Genomic DNA, 22060 nt, shown 5'->3' with positions numbered 1-22060 from the left:
CCCCGCTCCGGTTCGAAGGCAGCGCCCCGGGGGCGGACCCTGCCGCGCCACGGTCCCGCCCGTCCTGTGATCGGCGAGAGAGTGGGAGGGAGGGCGCGGCTGCGCGCCACGCCCCGGCGTGTCTCAGCGAAGCCGGCCGGCCGGGCCCCGCTGCCGTGCCGCCGCGCGTTCCGCCCTGAGCGTGTGTGCGGGGCCCGGAGCCGGGCCGGGCGAGTGGCGTGCCGCCGGCGCCGCCGCTGCCATGGGGAAAGAAGGCAGCGGGAGGGGGTGACTCCGCGCCCTTTCCCCGATGAGACTGTGGCTGAGCTGGCTGTGCTGCTACACCCTGTTCCTGTGGGTGCTGAGGAGGAAGATGTGGTCTGGCCCTGCCAGGTACCTGAGGAGCCCTTTATCCAGGTCCCTCTACGCGAATATGATGGGCAGCCACAGCCAGCCAGCCCCGGGCGCCAGGGAGAACCACCAGGTACGGCCCCAGGGGCAGCCGCCCTTCCCGCCCCCCCCGTGACCCCTGTCCCCCAGCCCGCCTTCCCTCCCGTGCCCGGCGGGGAGTCCCGGTGCCGGCAGGACCTGGGGCCTCCTTCCCTCCTCCCATCCCAATCACCGCCCCGGGGAGCCGGCGCTGGGGAGCTCCGCCAAGGGCAGCGGGCGGGGGGGTCCTTGTCCGCCGGGGCGCACTGAGGTACCGGCCGCCGCGGGGACCCTGGTGCGGGCTGAGGGGGCACCGGGCCGGGCAGCGCCAGACAAAGGGAGGGAGCAGCTCGGTCCGCCCGGTGAGAAAGTTGCCGTGTGCCCTCCGTGTGCAACACGGCCGGAGCCTGCTGAGGAGGCGAGGGTCCGGGCTGGAGAGGAGGCAGCCGGTGCCGGGTGCTGTGGGCTCGGGCGTTCGCCGCGGGAGAGTCGTCGGAGTGAGTCCGGCGGTGACGGCGGGACGGGGGAGGCAGCGCGGGGTCCCGAGAGCGGGGATGCATCGGGCTGAGTGCCAGGGCTGCTCTGGGAGATGTGAACCTGCGCCTTGCGTTCTCTCTCCTGAGCTCTGTGAGCGAACACCACTTGAATACAGTTTGCAGGTGGTGTTGGATGGGGCGGGTTTGTAGCCACAGAGGTGTTTTTAATGAATGCTAGTGTATCTAGAGGAAAATAACAAAAGTGAGCAACTGGGAAACTGTGGAGATCACAGAGACCTTGTAACGGTAGTTGATGGCAAACTAGAAATGAGTTTGCAATGTGATATGGCTGCAATATAAAAGGTTAGTGCTATATTTGGTCAGTATAGGCATGTGGATCAGTACTTTGTAGATAAATTAGGGACTATACTGTTGCTATACAATGGTTATGTGATATGGTTGCATTTCAAATATGTTCAGGTCTGCACTACATTTTACCAAAATGCTACTGAAAATCTGTCAGGAGTTCAGAATGGCTTATAAAAACTCTTAGGGCTAAAGGAAGATACTGATTTGTTCTAAGGAAAATATACAGAGCCAAGCTAATGAAGAAGACATAACATAAATACTTGGTGACTGCTGTACAAAGGAAGAACATAATCATGCATCATAATTCTTCAATCTGATCTGTTACTGGAGTGCTCTTGGTGGGCACTGGCACCCAGAATCTTGCTGCTGAGTGAATGTATTACAGGGGTTTAATGACTATGGTCTGCTGTTTGGATCATTCACTACATAAGTAGGATGACAAAGAGAATCAGAATTTAGGGTTACAGAGAGAACTTCCTTCTGGTGAACAAAGAAATTTTTAAAGTCTTCTGTGGTGTTAAAAACCACTAGAAAGACAAGTCAAGCAAGGCAGTGTGTTATGGAGATGAGTATGTCATTCAAAGGTAGATGGTCTGCAGTGGATAATCTCTATTTCTAATTTATTTGACCTAGATTTTAAACCTTAAGTGTTGATTATTCAGTAAGTAGTAAGGTTTGTGATTATTGAGGTTTTGGGGTTACTCAGAAGTAAGGATTGCATGTTGAGGCCCAGGTGCTTTCACTCTGCAGTTTCACTGGCTTCATTAGTTTTAGGTAAGTTAGCTGAAATCACATTTTCATCATTTCACTAATATTAGGCAAAATTATCGATAAACAATTTTTATTGTAACAAAGCTCTTAACATAATATTTTTCAGGGTTTTGTGCTGTAATTTTTCTACTGTTGTGCTACAAGAGCTCGATACACTTTCCATCATTAAACTAGTGGCCCAAGAAGGGCTCTTCATATACTGCACATGGAGGAAAACAAAAGCAGTTTCTGTTTTGAGGAAGTAATTCCAGTAATTAAGCTGTCTTTTACCACTTACATGAAATTTGGATTTGGTTTATTCTGTGTTGCCTTTTTTTTTTCTTTTTTTTTACTGTTTGCTATAATTTCTATTATTCACTAGTATTATATAGGTAGTTGCCAGTAGCCTTTTTGGTGAGATTAACTGTGAAGAAGTTAGGGAAAGTCTGAGAGCAATGTCTGACTTCTGAAACAGGCTTCTCACAGTTGTGCCAATCATCATAGTTCTGCCAGTGATTATGTCAATAGATATCAGTATTTAGAAGTCTTAAAGACAAGAACTATAGGACTGTTGTTTTCCGTGGTCAGATCGTGGAACTACAGGTGACAGTTCAGTGCAGAACCAAGTTTTAAAAGCTCGGGTACAGCACATAAGTGGTCCTATTGCTTATGGAACAAACCTGTGTTTCCAAAGCTTTGATAGTTGGATACATTTTCTTTTGGACTGAAAATGGTGAAAGGCAGATCATCTGAGCCACTCCAAACCTGTCCAGTGTAACAAGGCAGCAGCCTCATGAATGAACCTGCTGCAGAGCCCAGCCTGCTCCTCAGCAACATGAGGAGCATGTTTGCCTCTGCCAGGCTCTTGAAACTGGCTTCTGAAGATGGATGGACAAAGTACACAGGCTGCTGCTTTAGTGGTTTTTCACAACTCGATAAGGATTCCCTCTGGAAGTCACTGGTCTATGCTGATTTGTTCAAGTAGCCTTGCACTGCAGTGCAAAAAGACCTGAACTGGTAAATCATCAGGCTCTGGGATCCCTGTGCCAGGCTCCATCATGTGGTACAGATTTGCTCAAAAGCTGGTTTTCAGAGCAAAGGATCACTTGTGTTACCTACAAGTGTGTTTGAAAGTACAGTTGAGAACCCAAATCTGCCAGAAATATACCCATCATCCAAATGGTTTTCGAAGTAAACCTAAGCAGACATATGTTCGCTACTTGACTGAAGGGTCTTGACATCCTTTGCTACTTTGGGTCGGCGTTTGATGGAACCCCTGTTTATGAATCTGGCATAACGGCCTTGGTGCAGCTGTCTGCTCCCCTCTGCCTATTGGCACTATTACCGTGAAGCAGCGAGACACTGTCACAAGAATCCTGTCCCGTTATTATTTGTATTACAGTAGTGACTGGGAGTCCCGTTGTGCTGAACACTGTAAACATGGGTTAAGTGACCGTTTCACTCCCAGCAAGGTACAGCAAATGTGAAGGGATCAGGATATGGGCATACATTTTGCACAGGATGGCTATAGAGAGAGTCTTAGATATTAAACTGTTGGGGAGTTAACCCAGCTGACTGTTTGCTGTCCTTCTATATGCACTTTTACAAGATTCTGTGAAAAGTCTGGATTGCTCTTTAAGATACTTATAACTCCCTATCTGCACAGTAAACACATGCAGTCAGATTAGGGAACGTTATTGGAAGATCTAAGGAGAGATAAGAGAGTGTTAGCTGTAGGGAATAATTCTTGATATTAGAAAACAGACACAATGGCATTAGAGATCCTGTAAGAACAGCGGACAATGGCTCTGCATAAGTGTAGGAGAGTGAAAAATAATAGTGACGTTCTTAAATAAAATTACATTTAAAACTTTCTTTGGTAACTTCTGCATAATGAGTGGAAGGGGGTTTTGAAAGCTTGGCATTGCAACTTATCAAGGAACAACCTTTTGAATTTTATTATTAGTGCTGGCATTCCAGAATGCTGCAGCATTAGAAGCATTTGCTGGAGATGCAAAAGGTGGTCATGAGGGTCATAAAATTTTAGAATTTCTGTAAGTTTTCATTGTTTTGCACCTTTTTTTTTTTGCATTTAAAATAATGTAAAGCAGGTGTTAAATAGGGGGTTTAGATGTGCCTTATATGTGGATAGTAAAACATTAGGATATTGTGTGGTTTATTACATTTTCCAGATAGATCTGATACCAAAAAGTAACTTTCTTTTTCTGGGAGGAAGCTTCACAGATATTAATTGTTTTGAAAGGCTTGTGGACCTGCTTGCTGGTACTGGTAAGCGAAGAAATGTAGTCCAGCAATGCTATGAGACAGTTGTTTAGAGTATTGATTGGATTTATCTCCTTTATCTCTTTTCCTGGAAAAAATTTCCAAATGCACTTGCTGATTTATTTGCAGATGATGCCTAGGGAAAAGTTGAGGGTGAGCTGGAAGATAGAAAACAATGTTATCCCACCTCATACTGCTTCATCAGGATGGTGCTAATCCAGAGAGGACCCGTGTTTGCTTTCTAGGAAAGTTACTTTGTAAAATTCTTCAAAGTACAGGGTAATGACTAAGACAAAAATTAAAAGCATAATTTCTTAGAAAGTAATCAGTCCTCACTTGATTCAAATCTAAGTTAAATTAATCCTGAAGCTTGTTGAAAAGTCTGTAGAAAAACCTAAATTTTTATGTAGCAAAAAGTTTATAATAGCCTTCCATGCATTCATTTTTTATTTAACTACTACTGCTTTTATGTTGCTGAACTTTTTATTGGTCCTTTATCTTTTTTCTCTAGTGGTATGTCTGCAACACAGAACAGTTGTCTGAATCCCTTCAGCCTATTTTTGTCCAGAGTTACCTTGACCAAGGAACACAGATCTTCTTAAACAACAGCATTGAGAAATCAGGCTGGCTGTTTATCCAACTCTATCACTCTTTCATGTCCTCAGTTTTTAGCCTCTTTATGTCTAGAACATCTATCAATGGGTAAGTGAAAACTCAATCTTAGGACAACTAAATACAGTTTGGATTTAAAGTTTTCAAATGTTCAGCTCTACCCCTTGATCTCTCAGCTTTTCTTAAATTTGTAGCTTTCCCTTTGCTAGTCTAACAGATCTGAAATGCCCTACTGTGTTCTTCATGCCCAGCCCTCTTAATTGAAGAACACTGTTTCTGGCATGAGGGGACAGAGAAGGTAATTGCAATTAATAAGAGACAGAGGATTCCAATTGTGTTTTATAGCCATTACTTGTATTACTTTTCTTCTAATAAGGATGTTCTCTTTGTTTTAGACAACATATACCTCTTCCCTCCGCTTTCTTTCCCTGCTTTGCTCTTTACCTACTGCCTTATCACTGTTGGTTTTGCCCTTGTTGAAGGTGGCTGTATCCAGTCAGTTCTGTATTGCATCTAAAACTCTTTCTAGGAGAGAGTGCGTGCAACCTGCTGCAAACCTAGGCAGATTTCTAAACAGTGCAAAAGTTGGATGAATATTGTGTCTGGTAACACTGATGTGGAACACAATTTTGTCCTTTCCCCTGTTCTGTAAAACTTAATTTCACTTTGATTTTTGTGTAAGCTCTCCTTTAACAGGTAAGTTCTGACGTGACATGTTTGACTGATGAAACATCAGGAAGGCAGGAAAAGAGAAGTTTATAAAATAATATTCTGTTAGTCTTACTGAATCCTTCTCTCCTGTGGCTGCAGGGGAGTTGAGCTTTTTGTGGGTGCTTTAATATTTTTTTCCAAAAAAGTCAGTGCCTTTTTTTTTTGCTCATGTTGCCGCATTTAGACATGTCTAACAGGTTGTCAGTTTGAACCTTAGAAAGAATGCTTTTTGTTCTCCACCTCTGCACCTACTATATACTGCTGCACTGTCTGATATGAGGATAGTAGCTGTCTACTAAAGCTAGAAAAATAATATTTTTCCGTATTTTATAACCAGATGACTTTATGAGCTTCCCTGCGGTGTTCTTAGTTACTTGTAGCTTTATATAAAGGTTCCTTTGGTGTCTTCTCCTTCCTTTCTCTTCCATTTTTTTTCAAAGGCTCTTCAGTGCTTTGAACAACACCTCATAGTGCTGTTAGGAATAATAGCTATGAGCCAATTATGCAGTGGGCTGACACAAGTGTGCTGCAAGGGGGCTCTACTTGAATTGGCTGTATTCTGTTTATTTTATACATTTAATTTCCTGCTTTAGTTTCCTCTGTATGACTTTGTATACTCTGTCCTTTTTGTTGGCTTGTTTGTTTTTTACTACAGTCAATCTTTCCTAGGTTGCCTCTTTTTCTTAGTTTTTGTATTCTTGGATTCTTTTTATCTATGTTTGCTTTTTTCCCCCCTTGAACATAAAATAATTCTGTTTGTTGTCTTTAAAATTAATTCGCTGTCCAACACTAGTTTAAAGAATCATGTTTATCTGTCTTCAGTCTGTTACAGTCCAGTTCTTCTTCCTCTGCTTGTTCTCCTAACTCTTTCATCTTCTGAATTCCGCTATGACAGCTGAAATCTGTCACTATGTAGTCTTCAAACACTTACGGGCGGGTATGTCATCGACTTGATCCATAAGGAATCCAACTGTCACCTCTATACAATTCCTTAATGAGTTCCCTATTTTCTATTCCACAGCTCTCCATATTGAATGCAGGTTCTGCAGATAGCAGCAAAAGCCATTGTAACATACAATTAAAAAAACCTTTTGCCACTCCAGCAGTGTTACCCCAATCCTTTCTTTAAATCTGTTTCCTGGCTTCCCTCCTAGTTCCACATCCTATTCTCATTCATTGTACATACTTCTTTGCCTGCAGCCGTATTTATTTCCTCTACTATTTCATCTTTTAAGGTAGGTGGCAGATTCAAATCTGCAGATGTGACAAGTAAGGTCCAACCTTTATCTTTCCCTCCCTTTCTCTCCCCCTCCTTTTTTTTTTTATTTATTTTTTTTTAACGTGATCATTTTCTTGAGCTGCACCTCATGGGCTCTTCCTTACCTAACCAAATTCCTCCTGAAGTGTTAACTGCTGTAACTGTACGTGGCTACATGTTTGATCTCTGACAAGTGCAAGACAAGTTGAACTGGATTTAAAAGTTATCTGAGCAGTGACCTTGTACGCTATTATATGTGAGCCTTTGCTGCCAAAGCACATTCTGAATTACTTCATTGTCCTTCCTGCTAAAGTTTGTACAAAATTAGTAATTTCTCATTTTTACATTTCAGGCTGCTGGGAAGGGGTTCAATGTTTGTGTTTTCCCCAGAACAATTTCAAAGACTGCTTAAAATAAATCCAGAATGGAAATCCCACAGACTTCTCGATTTGGGGGCTGGGGATGGGGAAGTCACTAAAGTCATGAGTCCTCACTTTGAAGAAATCTATGCCACCGAATTGTCTGAAACCATGATATGGCAGCTTCAGAAGAAGAAATACAGGTATTGTACTGAATACTTCCTGCATCCTTTATATCAGATGTTACAGAGAAGTAATCTGTTTGTAATATTTAACGAATGCTTGGTATTTTCAGTCAATTCCTCAGTTGTTTGGTTGCTGTGGAATAGGTTGGCCTGTAAAAAGCAAGAAAACAGACACATCTGATGTTCACTGTTAGCAGTGCTTTTGTTATGTGGATGTTACCTGTTAACACAAAATAGGCAACAACAATTTTGAAGTCTCCTTATTCATAGCTTGCATAAATTGCTGTAATCAAGGGAGTCAGGATGAAATTGAGATGAACAGTCCAAAATCTTTGGTTTTATTCTAGGACAACACATTTTTTTAATGCCTGGGGTTTTGGGGTTTGTCTCCTTTATTGCCTCATGATTGTAAGGTCATATAAAGGTTCATAGGACTGGATATATAGCCATGCCCATTGTTGACTTAGTTTTCCAAAAGACCACAAGGATCACGTCTATCTCTTTTCCTTGCCTAGGCGTGTGACCTCACCTGCATTATCAATGCATCCATAGGGAATTTTTGTCTTCAGTGGCTCTCTCTGAACTCAGCTTGTGTTTGTTTCACAGACTGTATCTCTTTATCTTTTCCTTTGTAGGGTGCTTGGTATAAATGAATGGCAAAACACAGGATTTCAGTATGATGTTATCAGCTGTTTGAATTTGCTGGATCGATGTGATCAACCACTAACTGTATTAAAAGACATTAGAAGTGTACTGGAGCCAACTAGAGGCAGAGTTATTCTAGCATTAGTTCTGCCATTTCATCCGTATGTGGAAAATGGTAAGTGCACTAATTAATAGCTATTTAGGTGGGTAAAGAAAACATTTATAGGTTACAGTATCTCAAATTAAATGTTTAATAAATAATTGGCAAGTTTGTATTAGATTTTTACAAAGAGGCCACATGATGTAAGATGCTTTCTTAATTCTCCAGCGCACACTGTTGGCACCAACAAAAAAGCCCAAATACTGAAGCTGCATATCCTGTTATTCAGGTTGCCACATTTGAGCTGTGTTGGAGCAACACGGGAAAATTTATCTCTGCTACTGTCATATAGGTAACCCCAGGTGTCCCTAGCAACCATTGAGCAAAACCATCAGGATGGTCTCTAGTGCTGAATTAGAGCAGTTCAGGTCAGACTGGTTCAAGTGTTCCAGATGAAGCGCGCCTAAAAATTCATAATGAGATAACATTCACTGTACAACGTGAGCTCTCCAAGTAAAATATAAACCCCTACTAATACAAATTATCTATCACTATTAATATTGTATTAGTAAGTGGAATAAAAAAGTAAAATTCGATGCCAAAACTCCATTATTTCCCTTAGTTGCATTTTAAAGAAACACATGAGAGATTTTCAAATGAATCTGTCTTTATAACCAAACTTCGAAAGAGGCTAGAAACTTTTTTTTATATGCCTGTGATTGTGGATTCAGGTTGAGACACCGTAAATGTGGTTTGAATTCCAGAAGGCTGGTGTTCTTCAGTCATTGCTTGGACCCTGGCTTTCCTTGAGTATTGAGGCTTGGCTGTGGAAAGGCATGTATTCCCAGAAAATACAGAACTAACAACCTTAACATTCTAGCAATCACAAATGCATCAAAGTTTTTCTCTTTCTATATGCCAATGGTATTTTAGTGGGGGAGGGGGAAGTTTTAAGTATAAAAAAAGCTATAAGATGAAGAATTGCTTAAAATTAATTTGAGCCTATAATCTTGTAGCTACTCGGAAAAGTATAGTGTCTTAAATGAGATGTGGGAGTTGACTTACACGTCTGTATGGTATTTTGAGCATGTTCGGTTACAACATATTCATATAATGTGGAACGATATGCCGCCGCCTTGTAAAAATTCTTTACAACTCTGAATAACAGCAGTGCCTTTGTAGGCTTTCATTGGCTTATTGGAAGCAGAAATTGAGAAATTATTTGGGTGGTTTTTTTGTTTGTGTGCCTTCAAAACTGTGTTTTGCAATTGCTATTGCACCCAGCATCTGCTTTTCTGTGTGTTGTTGGGTAACCACCTGGCAGACCACATGCAGCTTCCTGGTTCAACAGGAGGTAGATCAATTAAGGAGGAAACTACTCAAAGTCTGCTTACATCCTTCAGGAGGAGAAAAGATAGTTAAATTTCCATATCCTAAGGGACTGGAAACCTGTTCCGTGATGATTGAACTCAGTTATTCCTACTTGTTGAAAACTGAAATCTGTTGTAAGATGTCTTGTAAACAGAAGTCATACTTTTGTTGTGGTGGTGATTTGTAGCAGAGTAGTCATTTTGTTTAATGCAGTTTTGTTTCCTTAATATCTTCGGAAATTGAAGATACTTGTCTGCTTATCACTATCATAGATATGGGCCCCTATACATTTCTTTAGACAATGCAAGGACAGTACACGCAGAAGTTACTTTCATTCCACTGAAGCTTTACCACTTAAGATCAATTTAAGTGTAGTCTAAAGAAATAGACAACGAACTGCCAGACTTTCTTCGTGATGTACAAATGATTTTAGAATTTCGGTATTTTCATTCAGCTGTTCTACAAGACGATGCATTTTTAAGAGTGTTAGGTCTGTATGTATGCTTTATATTTAACAAAAAAAATTACTTGGAACATTCAAAGAGGAGAACGTTTTATGGCTTAAGTAACTTCTTGTATCAGCTAATTAAAAACAGTTTGGATTCGCCTAGATAAACTTTTGAATTTTAGAGGGGGGAACAAATGCAGAAAAGATGAGGCAGGTAAGGTGTTCGATCAGTGTGTTGATCAGTTTCAACAAAATGATAAAAATTATATTTTAATCAAAACTGGATATTTGGGAGGGTAATTGTGGAAGCCGTCTGTGTGAATAACACAAAACTTCCTTTAAGAGAACAAAGCAAGGTAGAGGACTGTGAAAAATATATTTCTGTGCTTGCTGTTTCTGGAATTACAATGACACCTAGAGTCCAAAGTAGCTCAATCATATGTTTTTTCTGAGGTTTTTCGGAGTTTTATTTTTCACGTATAGAACAACATGTAATACACTTATTGCACATGTCTAAATTTGGCCAGGAAGCCGGATGAATCATAAGGTATTAGACTAGTCACATAAGAAGATATATTATTTTAAGTTTATATTTTTATAGGTATATTATTTATAGGTATCCCATAGGGTCATGTAAAAATCCTTTGTATTTCCTAATATAGAAGTCAGATTTATATAAAGGCATTATTAAATACTATATAAGTAGACTGGTTTGAGTTTCTCTACAATAAAAATGTCAGAGGCGCCATATTTGAGAAGTAGTAAACACTAGCATCCTGGGATTGTGAATGTTCTTGTTGAACACATTAATGTCCTTGTGATTGACAGGGATAAGACGACAAAGGTGTGCTTTCTGTCTTCCTGAAATACTTAGTACTAAATTGAGCTGGAAACACAGCACTGTGCTAGATGGACCCTTGGTTTGTTTCAGTTGTCAGTTCACATCTCACTGAAATGAGAAATATAATTTCATTTGTTAAACAAAACCTTGCTTTATGTAAATTATGATAAAAGATGCAGCTGTTCTTTGGTAAGGAGAATGCCTGATACTAGTAGATCTCTTGTAAAAGTGCTGATTTTTGTAGTCTGGCTAGGTAGTAACTGCTAAAAAAAAAAAAAAAAAAAAGGTACTTTAAAAAATAAAAAGTTATAATACCTTGAGTAGGTAGTACGGTAGTATACTTCTGTGTTCATGCATGTTGAACAGGCATGTGAAGGCAAAACTTGGTGCCCCTGAGTAAGCTTGACTTTGGATGGTAGGGCTGGAGGATGGGGGTTTGTCTGTCTAGCAAGTGAATTGTAATTTTAATATTGCAGGAGCAACCTTCTCACTATGACCACTCCTTCTCTTTTCTAAAATAGGCTAGGAAGCTTTACCGTGATAGTGCATACATTTATATTGACTGGTTTTTCTGCTTGTCTGTCTACAGAATACATATGTTTTGCTCTGTTTAAGCTGTTGTTAAGACTTAGGAACTGTTGATCTGTATATCTGTTACATCAATAACTATCACATTACAGAATCACAGAATTGACTGGGTTGGAAAAGACCTCACAGATCATCCTGTCCAACCCTTGGTCCAACTCCAGTCCATTGACTAGATCATGGCACTAAGTGCCATGTCCAATCTCAGTTTAAAAACCTCCAGGGCCGGTGAGTCCAGCACCTCCCTGGGCAGCCATTCTAATCCTGACCACTCTCTCTGCAGAGAATTGCTTTCTCATCTCCAGCCTAAATTTCCCCTGGCAGAGTTGAAGCCCATGGCCCCTTGTCCTATTGCTGACTGCCTGGGAGAAGAGACCAATCCCCACCTGGCTACAACTGCCCTTCAGGTAGTTCTAGAGAGTGCTGAGCTCAGCTCTAAGCCTCCTCTTCTCCAGACTAAACAAGCCCAGCTCCCTCAGCCTCTCCCCATAGGGCTTGTGTTCAAATCCCTTCCCCAGTCTTGTTGCTCTTCTCTGGACCCGCTCCAGCACTTCAATCTCTTTCCTGAACTGAGGGGCCCAGAACTGAACACAATACTCCAGGTGTGGCCTCACCAATGCAGAGCACAGGGGAAGGATCACCACCCTTGTCCTGCTGACCACGCTATTTTGGATACAGGACAGGACACCATTGGCCTTCTTGGCCACCTGGGCACACCGTTGGCTCATGTTGAGCTTCCTGTCCATTAGTTCCCCCAGGTCCCTTTCTGCCCGACTGCTCTCCAGCCACTCTGTGCCCAGCCTGGAGCGCTGCAGGGGGTTCTTGTGGCCAAAGGGCAGGACCCGGTATTTGGCCTTGTTGGACTTCATCCCATTGGAATCAGCCCATTTTTCCAGTCTATCCAGATCCCTCTGCAGAGCCCTCCTGCCTTCCAGCAGGTCGACACTCCCTCCCAGCTTGGTGTCATCAGCAAATTTGCTGATGATGGTCTCAATCCCCTCATCTAAATCATCAATAAAGATGTTAAACAGGACTGGACCCAACCCTGACCCCTGGGGACACCACCAGTGACTGGCCGCCAGCTGGATGCAGCCCCATTCACCAGCACTCTCTGGGCCCGGCCCTCCAGCCAGTTCTTAACCCAGCAGAGAGTGCACTTGTCCAAGCCATGGGCTACCAGCTTTTACAGGAGTATATTATGGGAGACAGTGTCAAAGGCCTTGCTGAAGTCCAGATAGACCACATCCACGGCTTTCCCCTCATCCACCAGCTGGGTCACCTGATCATCAAAGGAGATCAGGTTGGTCAGACAGGACCTGCCCCTCCTAAACCCATGCCGGCTGGGGCTGGTCCCTTGTCCATCCTGAAGGTGCTGTGTGATTCCATTCAGGATGATCTGCTCCACAACCCTGCCAGGCACCGTGCTCAGGCCAACAGGCCTGTAGTTGCCAGGGTCAGCTTTGCCACCCTTTTTGTGGATTGGGGTAACATTCGCCAATTTCCAATCATATGGGACCTCCCCAGTGAGCCAGGACTGTTGGAAGATGATGGAGAGCGGCTTGGCAAGCTCTTCTGCTAGCTCCCTCATCACCCCGGGATGGATCCCGGCTGGTCCCAATGACTTGTGAGGATCCAGGTGGCTCAGTGAATCACCAACTATTTCCTCCTGGAATACAAGGGGGCTATTTGGCTTCCTATCTCTGTCAACCATCTCCAGAGGCCAGCTGTCCTGAGGGCCACCTGTCTTACTGGTAGAAACTGAGGCAAAGTAGGTATTAAGTACCTCAGCTTTCTCCTCATCTTTGTTAACTATATTTCCCTCAAAGTCCAACAGAGAATGGAGGTTTTCCTTGCCCCTCCTTTTGTTATTAACGTATTTAAAGAAGGACTTTTTATTATCACTGACAGAATTGGCCAAATTAACTTCAAATTGCACTTTTGTTTCCCTGGGGTTTTTTCTGCATGATCTAGCTATTTTCATAAATTCTTCGTAAGTAGCCAGCCCTTTCTTCACAGTCGGTAAACTCTCTTTTTATTTCTGATTTCCTTCAGAATCTCCCTGTTTCGCCGAGCCGGTTGTCTTCCCCGCCGGCCAGCCTTTCGGCGCACTGGTACAGCCTGGTCCTGTGCGCTCAAACCTCCTGCCTGAAGCGTGTCCGACCCTCCTGGGCCCCCTTGTTTTTAAGCATTATTTCCCAGGGTATGCTCTGAACTAGACTATGACTAAAACCAGAATTTCATCTATGAAATGAATTTATTTTCTGTTGCTGTCAATTATCATACATCTTTCACAAATGCTCAATTCATGTAAAAGGAATACATGTACACTTATGTAAAAAGAAGACACAGAATTAAACCTAAACAGAAAAATGAAAATTTTATGAAGAATTAGCAGTTATCTTATGAAATATTAAGTCTTTTCCCACCATTCTTATTCTTGCAGAATGAAAAATAGGAGTAACATGTAACAGAGAAGTAATGTACAATACACTTGGTTTTGTTGATCTGTTTAGAAAATACTCTTGAAGAACACTGTCCTGCCAGGTTTTCTTCTCTTTTTAAAGCAAAGGAAGTCTGTGAAGAAGCTTAACTTCTTCATCTGCCTGTTTGCTTGCATGAGAAATATTGAACAAATCTGAACTGCTGCAGAGGCTCATCTGTTCTGATAAATAGTGTCATCTTCCAAATTATCCTAGGGAAAAAAATGTAGAAGTATTTTGTTACTGATGTAATAAATAAAGATAGAATTTCTTTTTTGAGGCAAACCGCATCCCTTTCCCATTTCAGTAAACTTCTTTCTCCCTACTTATCCAGTTGTTTTTGTCCATGTGGTATCCGCAGGATTCAAAACATATTTATTTTCCTAATCACCGCACGCAGGCGGTGAAACACACCCCTTTGTTTCACAGTGTTCAGATCTGATGCTCAAACCAAGGACCAGCTCATGTCAGCAGAGGCTCAAAGTCTTTAAAGGGGTAATCACAGAGGCCGTATGAAAATAAGTGAAGTAAAAATGTGTAGCAGATAAGTGTTTGTGTTCTGTGTTTCCTTTGGTTTCTCCTTAGATCTCTGAGTGGTGCAGCCCATGCTCAGAATAGGAGAGAATTTATACTGTTTCTCAAGAGAAGCAACGTTTTTGAAGCAGGACTTTTGAGGCCATTTTCTTTGTTTGCAAATATGGATCACTTTTGAAGTTGTTTTTGTAACTTAAGTGGCACATGCAAAATTATTGTCATATGGTCATGTAAGACTTACTGGCATAAATTCGGAATGATTAAATAAGTTGTGTGGCTTTATACACACTGATAGTAATTACCTAGTTTAGGCTCTGTAAGTTGAAGGAGGGGGAAATATCTATAAGAATGTTGTAGAGCTTTTGTAACAGTTTTATTACGTTTTTGTCGTCCAGCTGCCCCGGGATAAGGGAGCAAGAGGAACTACAATAGAAATATTTTTTTTAAATGGAATTCCTAAGAGCTCTGTGCCTTTTACCAAACAGTCCAGAACTACTTGTTGAGACCTTTTGTTGACAAAATACAACTTTATGAAAGCTTCATTTTTAAAGGTACATACAAACGTACATATAAGGTATATACTATCACATATATATAATTGTATTTGTATGGTCATTTAGAATGCCTTATAATGTCTTTGACTGTTGTGCAGAATACTTTTTAAAGACCTTTATGAACTTTAGAAGACAGAAGTCTGTTTCCAGAGGAAAAGGAAATGGTGTATGCTTAAAAAAGTCAGTTCTTCTTTTTCCCCATAAACTTTTGTTTGGGTGGTTGGATACCTACCGGTTGTGCAGCGTACTTCTGCTTTTGAAGTTCTTGGGCAATTGCTTGAAAAATTTTTCGTCCACTACTGATTTTCTGCCAATTATTTAAAATAATTCAGGTCAGTGCTACATTTTAAGTTGGGGGAAACATATTTTTCTACCTTTTGTAATTCTGATATTTTTTTTTTCGTTGAATATGTCTTTGGGAATGTTATTAACACTTTAAGAACATGCAGTTTGGCAGGCAGAAGTGTTTTAAATTACATTAACATTACATCTCTTAACATATATACCTTCTTTAATGGATGTTTAAATGTATGGGTTTTGATTTTATATTTTTTTTAATTGAAGCATGCATGATGATAGAGGTTCTTAACAGACCTGTTTTAAATACAGTACGGCTTACCTCAGTGCACCATTTAAACAACCAAAAAGCTAATAGCAAAACCTGCTATTTTCAGATGTTCAGACAAAATTTACTGAAAACCTAAAGGAAGCTGCGTATTAGAGATGGCCTTTACGTAAGTTGACTTTATCCTGTACCAAACTCATTAAAAATAATCTAATTAACTAATTTTTAAAATATAAATTCATTAACTAGTTTTATACAAATCTGAAGTGAAGCCTTAACAGCTCTGAATGTCTTCCTAATTGAATCATTGATTAATCACAAAACTGATGCTTAAAAAAAGAAAAAAACCCTCCGAATCACAGACAAAGAAAACAAAGTGGTAACATACGCAGTTCTCTGTTCTTTGGCCTTCTTTCCCGCTTTCCTTTAGCAGCTTTGGTTTTAACTGGAAGGAGGGATAATAAAATGAAAGATTAAGACGTAAGATGAAATGCCAACTGTTAAAGTAGCGGAATAGTTAAGAGCATCAAACAGTTCGTAGACAAAAGTTTTTCATTAGATCAGCTTATACCGTTGGAAAAATCAGTGAAATTCTCGTGTATGTGAGGCTTTTTTCAGCTTCTGGTAGCAGATGTTGCAAGTATTTTTGCTTTGAGTACAATGGGACCTGCCTGAAGCACTCTACCCAATTCTCAAAAATGAACCACTGGCATCACAGATACCAGTTTTTCCTCTGGAGAAGGCCTGGTTGTTTTTTCCCACTATAATGTTTCACCTAATATAAAGAAAAAGGGAAAAATAAAAAAAACTGTCCTGTCTTTATGTTTAGACACTAAGCAATACAGCAGAGAACCATTTTACCATACTGTACCACTTAGGACTGTGAAGTCTTCTTTCTCGTCTCAGAGTCTCATTATGATGTAAAGACTCCAGTGGCAGCTTTGGGTGTTTGTTTTTAACTAAACACAGATTTTGTTCTAATTCTTTTGCAAAAATACAGTATATATGTAATTTTTAACCAGGTGCTTTTTAGTGTATTTGTTTCCATAAGCATAAAACTTCTTCCAAGTCTCTGATTAAAAAAAAAAATAAATTACCAAGGTCTTTCTTCTCTATATGTCTGATGTATTAACAGAATTTCATTGCACAAGTAAAGTCAGTCTGCAGTCACTTTACTACTGCTGCTGCTGACAAATACTTGGACGTTAAGTTTAAATTATTTTACTTTTGCTGGAAACTAATCCAGAGACTTAATGACTTACAATGGTAATTTCTAGTTCTGTATTTTGCCTGTGCCTTGATGGATAATCTCCAACTTGCTGATTACTACTTTCAGGACCATTTTATCTTTAGAATACCTTATCTTTTAGACGTCTTACTAGAAAAGAAGATGTGGTTGCTGTTCAGAGTACAGGTATGTGCCACACAAGAGTCTGCAGATGAGCGCAACCACCTCTTTAAAACTTAATCGTAAAAGTTCCGGAATCTAGAAACGCCTTTTTATTCTCTTTCTGGAGAGGTTAAAACTGCTTAGATTTAAAAAATAAAAAAATCGGAAAAATCACTTTGAGCCTACCTTGTAGATTACAAGGAACGTGAATACAGTAGTGCTGTATAGAAACAGTAAAGCTGAGGTGATGATCATGAAGATGGAGACGACTTTTCCATTGCTGTGCTGCTTCTCTGCACCTTTATTAAAAGTGAATGCAAGAATAAAGGACAGTTCTTCTGATTCACATAATTTTCTTAAGATTCTGCATTTCAACCCCTTTCCTCTGAGGAATTAGAAAAACCTTATACCCACCAATATTTTCTGGTTCATTTTCAATCTAAACTCCTTAGTGAGAACACTTTTGTTTCTGTGACTGTTTGCAAGGGCAATGGAGACTTGGTTTTTTTTATTATGAACCCTCCATTGAGGGGTAGACAGAGAATAGAATCCAGTTTTGTGCTCTCATAAAGGAATAGCAGCATAAAGCTCACAGACTTTTGTTCAGAAATGCAATTAGAGGAAAGAAGGAATATAGGGAAAAAAAAATAATTCGCCTAGGTTGTTTTTTTCCCTATTTCAGGCATGTAATACTGAGATGTAGTTAATGAAGTCTCATCACTTTCTTAACTAGAAGGCAAATGATATAAAGGTTCAGAACTAAAACATTTGCTCATGTTGGTGCACTGAATCCCCAGCTCTGAGACCTTGTACTCTATTGCATGCATTTCCACTAATATCAGGTTTTCTACTTCTCATTTTTCTGTTTATACTTCCTTTCTGATAGCCAGTAAAGTCCTTCTGTAAGAGGATGTAGCATATGGCTAGATAGGACAGAGTACAGAACTTCTTTCTTTTGTAGAATTTTAGAGTAATTTGCATCATATGACAGAACAGTCCAATTAGCAAACAAGGTTAGATGCCTATTTGTACAATCCCTCCATGGTTTTACCGTTAGTATTTTAATATAGTCATATTCCTCCTAACATTATTGGTATTTCCATTGGTATTTCCATCTTAAATGCCATTGTTGAAAATGTAAATAGAGTATTTAGTAAAGATCATTTATTTCTTTTAAGGTGCTTCATTAAGAAACTGACCTGTTTTCATTAGTACTGTTCCATCTCCTGTTTGTTTAGAATGGGGTGAACTTGAATCTGAAAATGCTATTCCACAGATATAAACAGCATTATCGTCTACAGTCAGGTCATTGATTTGAAGTGAAATGTTGTTTTCTGGTAAAAAATGTACTTTGTACTTCTGCTGATCTGTGCATCCAGGAGTACACAAATCCTCATGTTTACTCGTTAAAAAGCGAAACCATAGAATTTGAAGTGAGGATGGGGAGCATCCAGAGGCAGAGAAAGCACATGTTAGGAACACAGTGTGCACGGAGTAGTCAACTCCCTGAAATGTGGGTTGTCTTACGGTGACATGGCAGGTATCTGCAGAACCTGTTGAGAGTAAACAATTGGTAATGTGAGGGACAGTCGAAAAACAAGGAACAATCTAAAAATAAAATAAGGTACTTTGGAGTCATTTGAGACAAGGTAGGAGGAAAGGGGGAAAACAACTTGAATTTTTTTAGATTGTTTCCAGGATATTTGTAGGTAATTCCTACAGCTTGCCCATGTGTTCGTTCAACAGTTTTACCTGTGTGGTAATGTGCTTAGCCTTCTGTTTTTCTGAAAAGGTATAGAGAAGACTCGTTTATTTAAAGCAATATTAATGTCTCCTTTGGCCCTGGAGAAGACCAAAGGAATACTTGGTCTGGTTCTCTGCCTCAGATTTAGTCCTGAGTGTTTTGGGGACTTGGGGGGGGCAATGGGGAGGGAGGGATGTCATGTGACATAAGTCTGGATGTAGCATGGAGGGTGTTGGTCTCTTCTCCCAAGTGATGTGACGAGAGGAAATGGCCTCAAGTTGCACCAGGGAGGATTACATTGAATATTGGGAAAAAAAACATCACAGAAAGAGCTGTCAGGCGTTGGAACAGGCTGCCCAGAGAAGTGGTGCAGTCACCGTCCCTGCAGGTTTTAAAAGACGTGTGCATGAGGTTCTTAGGGACATGGTTTAGGGGTGGACTTGGCGGTGCCAGGTTAAGGGTTGGACTCGATGATCTTAGAGATGTTTTCCAGCCCAAATGATTCTATGATTCGGTGCTTGGTGGAGTAGTTCTGCAAGGGTGTCTCTCTCCTCCACTGTTCCTGAATCAAGTGAGACAGCCTGATGGCACGCAGTGCAAGTGTCGTAAATGGAGACATTTATAATTTAGTAATCTCATAACATTGATTAGAATTCATAATAGTTCCTGGACATTCTTCCACTTCATTACATATATTGACTCTGGGTTTTTAAGTATAATAATACTTCTTGTTAGTTCTGACATTTAAAAATGTGTGAAGAGAAAACAGGAAGGTTACTCAGAGAAGAGAATTCTAATTAAGGAACAGAAATGTAAGCTTTAATATGACTGGTCTGGGAGGTATATTTTTTTTAAGTCCTTGTTGAAATCCATGATTTAAATACTGGTTTGGTATATTTCATTTTATCCAATATATTGCTTAGTTATTTAAGCAATGGGATTGAGATTATTGCAGTAAAAATGAAGATATTATATTAAAAGCATCCTTTTCTACTTCCTAGAAAATAACAAATTGGAAGAAAATTAAACTGAAGTCTCTTAACTTACTGCTGAAGCACAATTTGTAAGCCTGCGCATGGTGGCCGATCACCATTGTCCATCATTTTTCTCATGGTTTTATGGACCAAAGTTAAGCAGATTCAGTGTCTGTGACTTCTACAGGAATAAAATGAAACTCTGCTGCTGTGTCAGATCAACATCAGAGCGGTGCCAGAGCAGCTACAGTAATCTGAAGATTGTAGCAGGACAAGTTGGTGGGGAACTTGCACCCTGTGTGGTGAAAGGCAATAGCTTGTGCTTCCGCAGCTGATCCCCTTGTCTTTTCCACCTTACTCTGGGGCTCTGGCCGGCCGTGCAGAGAATTCCACGGCTTCAGTTGATGTAGATACTGTCTGCTGAACTTCCCAAGCCCTCCTCCCAGACCAGCTCAGCTGCACTGAAACCACGGGGCTGCTGCTGGAGCACTCTGCAGGGAAGTGCAGTAGGATTTGACCCAGAAATAGATTACAGGAGCATTTCAGACTTTGGGAAGAAAAAGCTTTTGCTAACGGTTGTTTAATTTGTGAGTTGCATGAAGATAGCAGAAATTAGCTTGATTCTTGGCAAAACTTTTTACTGCTCTTACTTTGTAGCTATGTTGCAAATCATAACCACAACATTTTCGATCTTGTTTAACTGCTGTCACACAGGAAAATACAAGAATAAAAAGAAGTCTTACCAGCACCGTGCAGAATCCAGTCAAATGTCAGCATTAGCAAGTTTTTTAATTTGGCGAAATATACCATTTCTTTTATCTCGCAGAAAATGATTCTGCTTGAAGGAAGAGAAACTTAGGAAATGTTTGGAGTTGCAGAACGCTCTGAATCACGCGATTTAGAACTTCCTGTTTAGAAGGGTGTTTGCTATTGCGTTTAGCAAACTGGTTAAAGGTACAGACCAAACCAGAAAATATTTGTCATTTGTGGATTGCATTACCTCGAAAATGAGTGAAGTGTTTTAAATTTGGAATTTCTGAGCATTCTGCCTGTAATCCTTCCGATTATTTCATTGGATATGACACATGAGAGCATGTTTTCCAGCATGCTACAAGTGTTTGGCTTCTTAGTTTTTTATGACCCTATTCAGTCTTTACCAGCTAGTAGGTGGCCACTGGAGGAACTGATTTAGTAGCCATCCATTGTAATGTGGTGGTCTACTGATGGACACTTCACAGCAAATCATAATTTTCAACTTGATGACTCTGTTTACTGTAAATACCCAAAGCCGTCTTTAGCCAGACAGTGGGCATAAAGAAATAATCTTATAATGCTGGAAAAGATCTTCATTAAATAGTCTGTCTGTACATACCTGCTGAACACCAGCCTCACTAGAGGAAGTTACTTTTCAGCCAGTCTGGGAACTACGAGTTAAAAATGTATCAAAGATAACCTTAAAAAGGAGCCACTTCTGAAGAACAGGTGAAACCTTGAACACATCTTGGCAACAGCTCAACAATGGCTTGTCAACCTCCTATTTGGAGTGGAGTGGAATATAATCTGTGTCATATGCTTTCTGTAAGATAATACAACACGCAATAAAACTTTCTTTGTAATTTAAACAAAGCTGTTTTGTTTTCTCAGTAGGTGGCAAGTGGGAAAAGCCCTCAGAAGTTTTGGAAATCAAAGGGCACACTTGGGAAGAACAGGTGAATAGCCTGCCAGAAGTTTTCAGTAAAGCTGGTTTTGCCATAGAGGCTTTCACCAGACTGCCATACCTGTGTGAAGGTGACATGTATAATGACTACTATGTACTAGATGATGCTGTCTTCGTCCTCAAACCAGTGTAAGCATGTATGAGGTAAATCTCCAGAATCTAACCCAAGAAGCAGCCTCTGAGAGAGGAGTTTGATTTATGGTTACTTAAAGGGAGGGAATTTGGGGATTGCCATATTAAATGAATACCATGTAAGAAATTTAAAGGCCAAAATGCTGATGTATTTCTTTGTAGTGTGATTAGGAAAAAAAGGTTGTTTTTTAAACAGGCTCTTCGGTTGAGAATTTCTTTTTTACCTGACAATTCATTCTGCAGTCCAGCAGTAATGGAAGATTTTTTTTATGCTTACCTGCAACAGGGATCAGATCCAAACAAAAGCAATAGCCCTAGTAATGGTGAAACTGATACAATGTGAACTGTTATTAAAGAAATCAAGTGAAATCTGGCAATAAAGTTATCCATTCAGTTCAAGCCTTGTTGAATATAAACTGTTGAAGTGGATGTTCTTCCATGCTAAGTTACCTTCTCTCTTACTGTCATTTTCCACATGTTTTTAATAATTCTAATAAACTTTTTTGAGATTACTTTTTGCATTAACTTTTGTGTTCGTTTTTGTAACCATAGCCATGCTTGTGTGCAGC

General features: G+C 40.4%; 2 protein-coding genes across 6 annotated transcripts; one reads left to right on the top strand and one right to left on the bottom strand.

Moving 5' to 3' along the window:
* Positions 1-154: 154 nt before the first annotated feature.
* METTL9 (methyltransferase 9, His-X-His N1(pi)-histidine) lies at positions 155-22003 on the top strand. 4 transcript variants are annotated; one of them, XM_065031648.1, is made up of 5 exons: positions 155-463; positions 4798-4988; positions 7220-7429; positions 8047-8231; positions 21287-22003. In XM_065031648.1, exons 1-5 carry the CDS (start codon positions 290-292, stop codon positions 21490-21492), a joined length of 966 nt encoding a protein of 321 aa, XP_064887720.1. In that variant the 5' UTR covers positions 155-289; the 3' UTR covers positions 21493-22003. The 4 variants fall into 4 exon arrangements, with proteins under 4 accessions (XP_064887720.1, XP_064887722.1, XP_064887721.1 ...); XM_065031650.1 differs by lacking the exon at positions 21287-22003 and adding an exon at positions 14811-14839 and having other exon boundaries at positions 159-463; XM_065031649.1 differs by lacking the exon at positions 21287-22003 and adding an exon at positions 8921-8988 and having other exon boundaries at positions 159-463.
* On the bottom strand, positions 13637-20524 carry IGSF6 (immunoglobulin superfamily member 6). Of its 2 annotated transcripts, XM_005514900.4 has the most exons (6): positions 20386-20524; positions 18124-18477; positions 17111-17223; positions 15923-15979; positions 15202-15276; positions 13637-14093 (listed from the first exon to the last, which is right to left on the bottom strand). In XM_005514900.4, exons 1-6 carry the CDS (start codon positions 20450-20452, stop codon positions 14055-14057), a joined length of 705 nt encoding a protein of 234 aa, XP_005514957.2. In that variant the 5' UTR covers positions 20453-20524; the 3' UTR covers positions 13637-14054. The 2 variants fall into 2 exon arrangements, with proteins under 2 accessions (XP_005514957.2, XP_021138295.2); XM_021282620.2 differs by lacking the exon at positions 15202-15276.
* Positions 22004-22060: the final 57 nt, after the last annotated feature.

The sequence above is a fragment of the Columba livia genome, chromosome 15, assembly GCF_036013475.1.
Source record: "Columba livia isolate bColLiv1 breed racing homer chromosome 15, bColLiv1.pat.W.v2, whole genome shotgun sequence".
NCBI lineage: Eukaryota > Metazoa > Chordata > Aves > Columbiformes > Columbidae > Columba > Columba livia.
Note: the sequence above shows the minus strand (reverse complement) of the source record. Positions and strands in the feature narration are given on the sequence as shown.

What these genes read in the sequence shown, in the direction of transcription:
- METTL9 (XM_065031648.1), top strand. Translation starts at nt 290, where the DNA reads ATGAGACTGTGGCTGAGCTGGCTGTGCTGCTACACCCTGTTCCTGTGG. An exon ending in GCGCCAGGGAGAACCACCAG is followed by an intron (nt 464 to 4,797) that starts GTACGGCCCCAG and finishes TTTTTTCTCTAG; the next exon opens with TGGTATGTCTGCAACACAGA. An exon ending in TCATCCGTATGTGGAAAATG is followed by an intron (nt 8,232 to 21,286) that starts GTAAGTGCACTA and finishes TTGTTTTCTCAG; the next exon opens with TAGGTGGCAAGTGGGAAAAG.
- IGSF6 (XM_005514900.4), bottom strand. Translation starts at nt 20,452, where the DNA reads ATGGTATATTTCGCCAAATTAAAAAACTTGCTAATGCTGACATTTGAC. An exon ending in CGTTCCTTGTAATCTACAAG is followed by an intron (nt 15,980 to 17,110) that starts GTAGGCTCAAAG and finishes CCCTCCTTCCAG; the next exon opens with TTAAAACCAAAGCTGCTAAA. An exon ending in AGAAGTACGCTGCACAACCG is followed by an intron (nt 14,094 to 15,201) that starts GTAGGTATCCAA and finishes TTTTTTCCCTAG; the next exon opens with GATAATTTGGAAGATGACAC.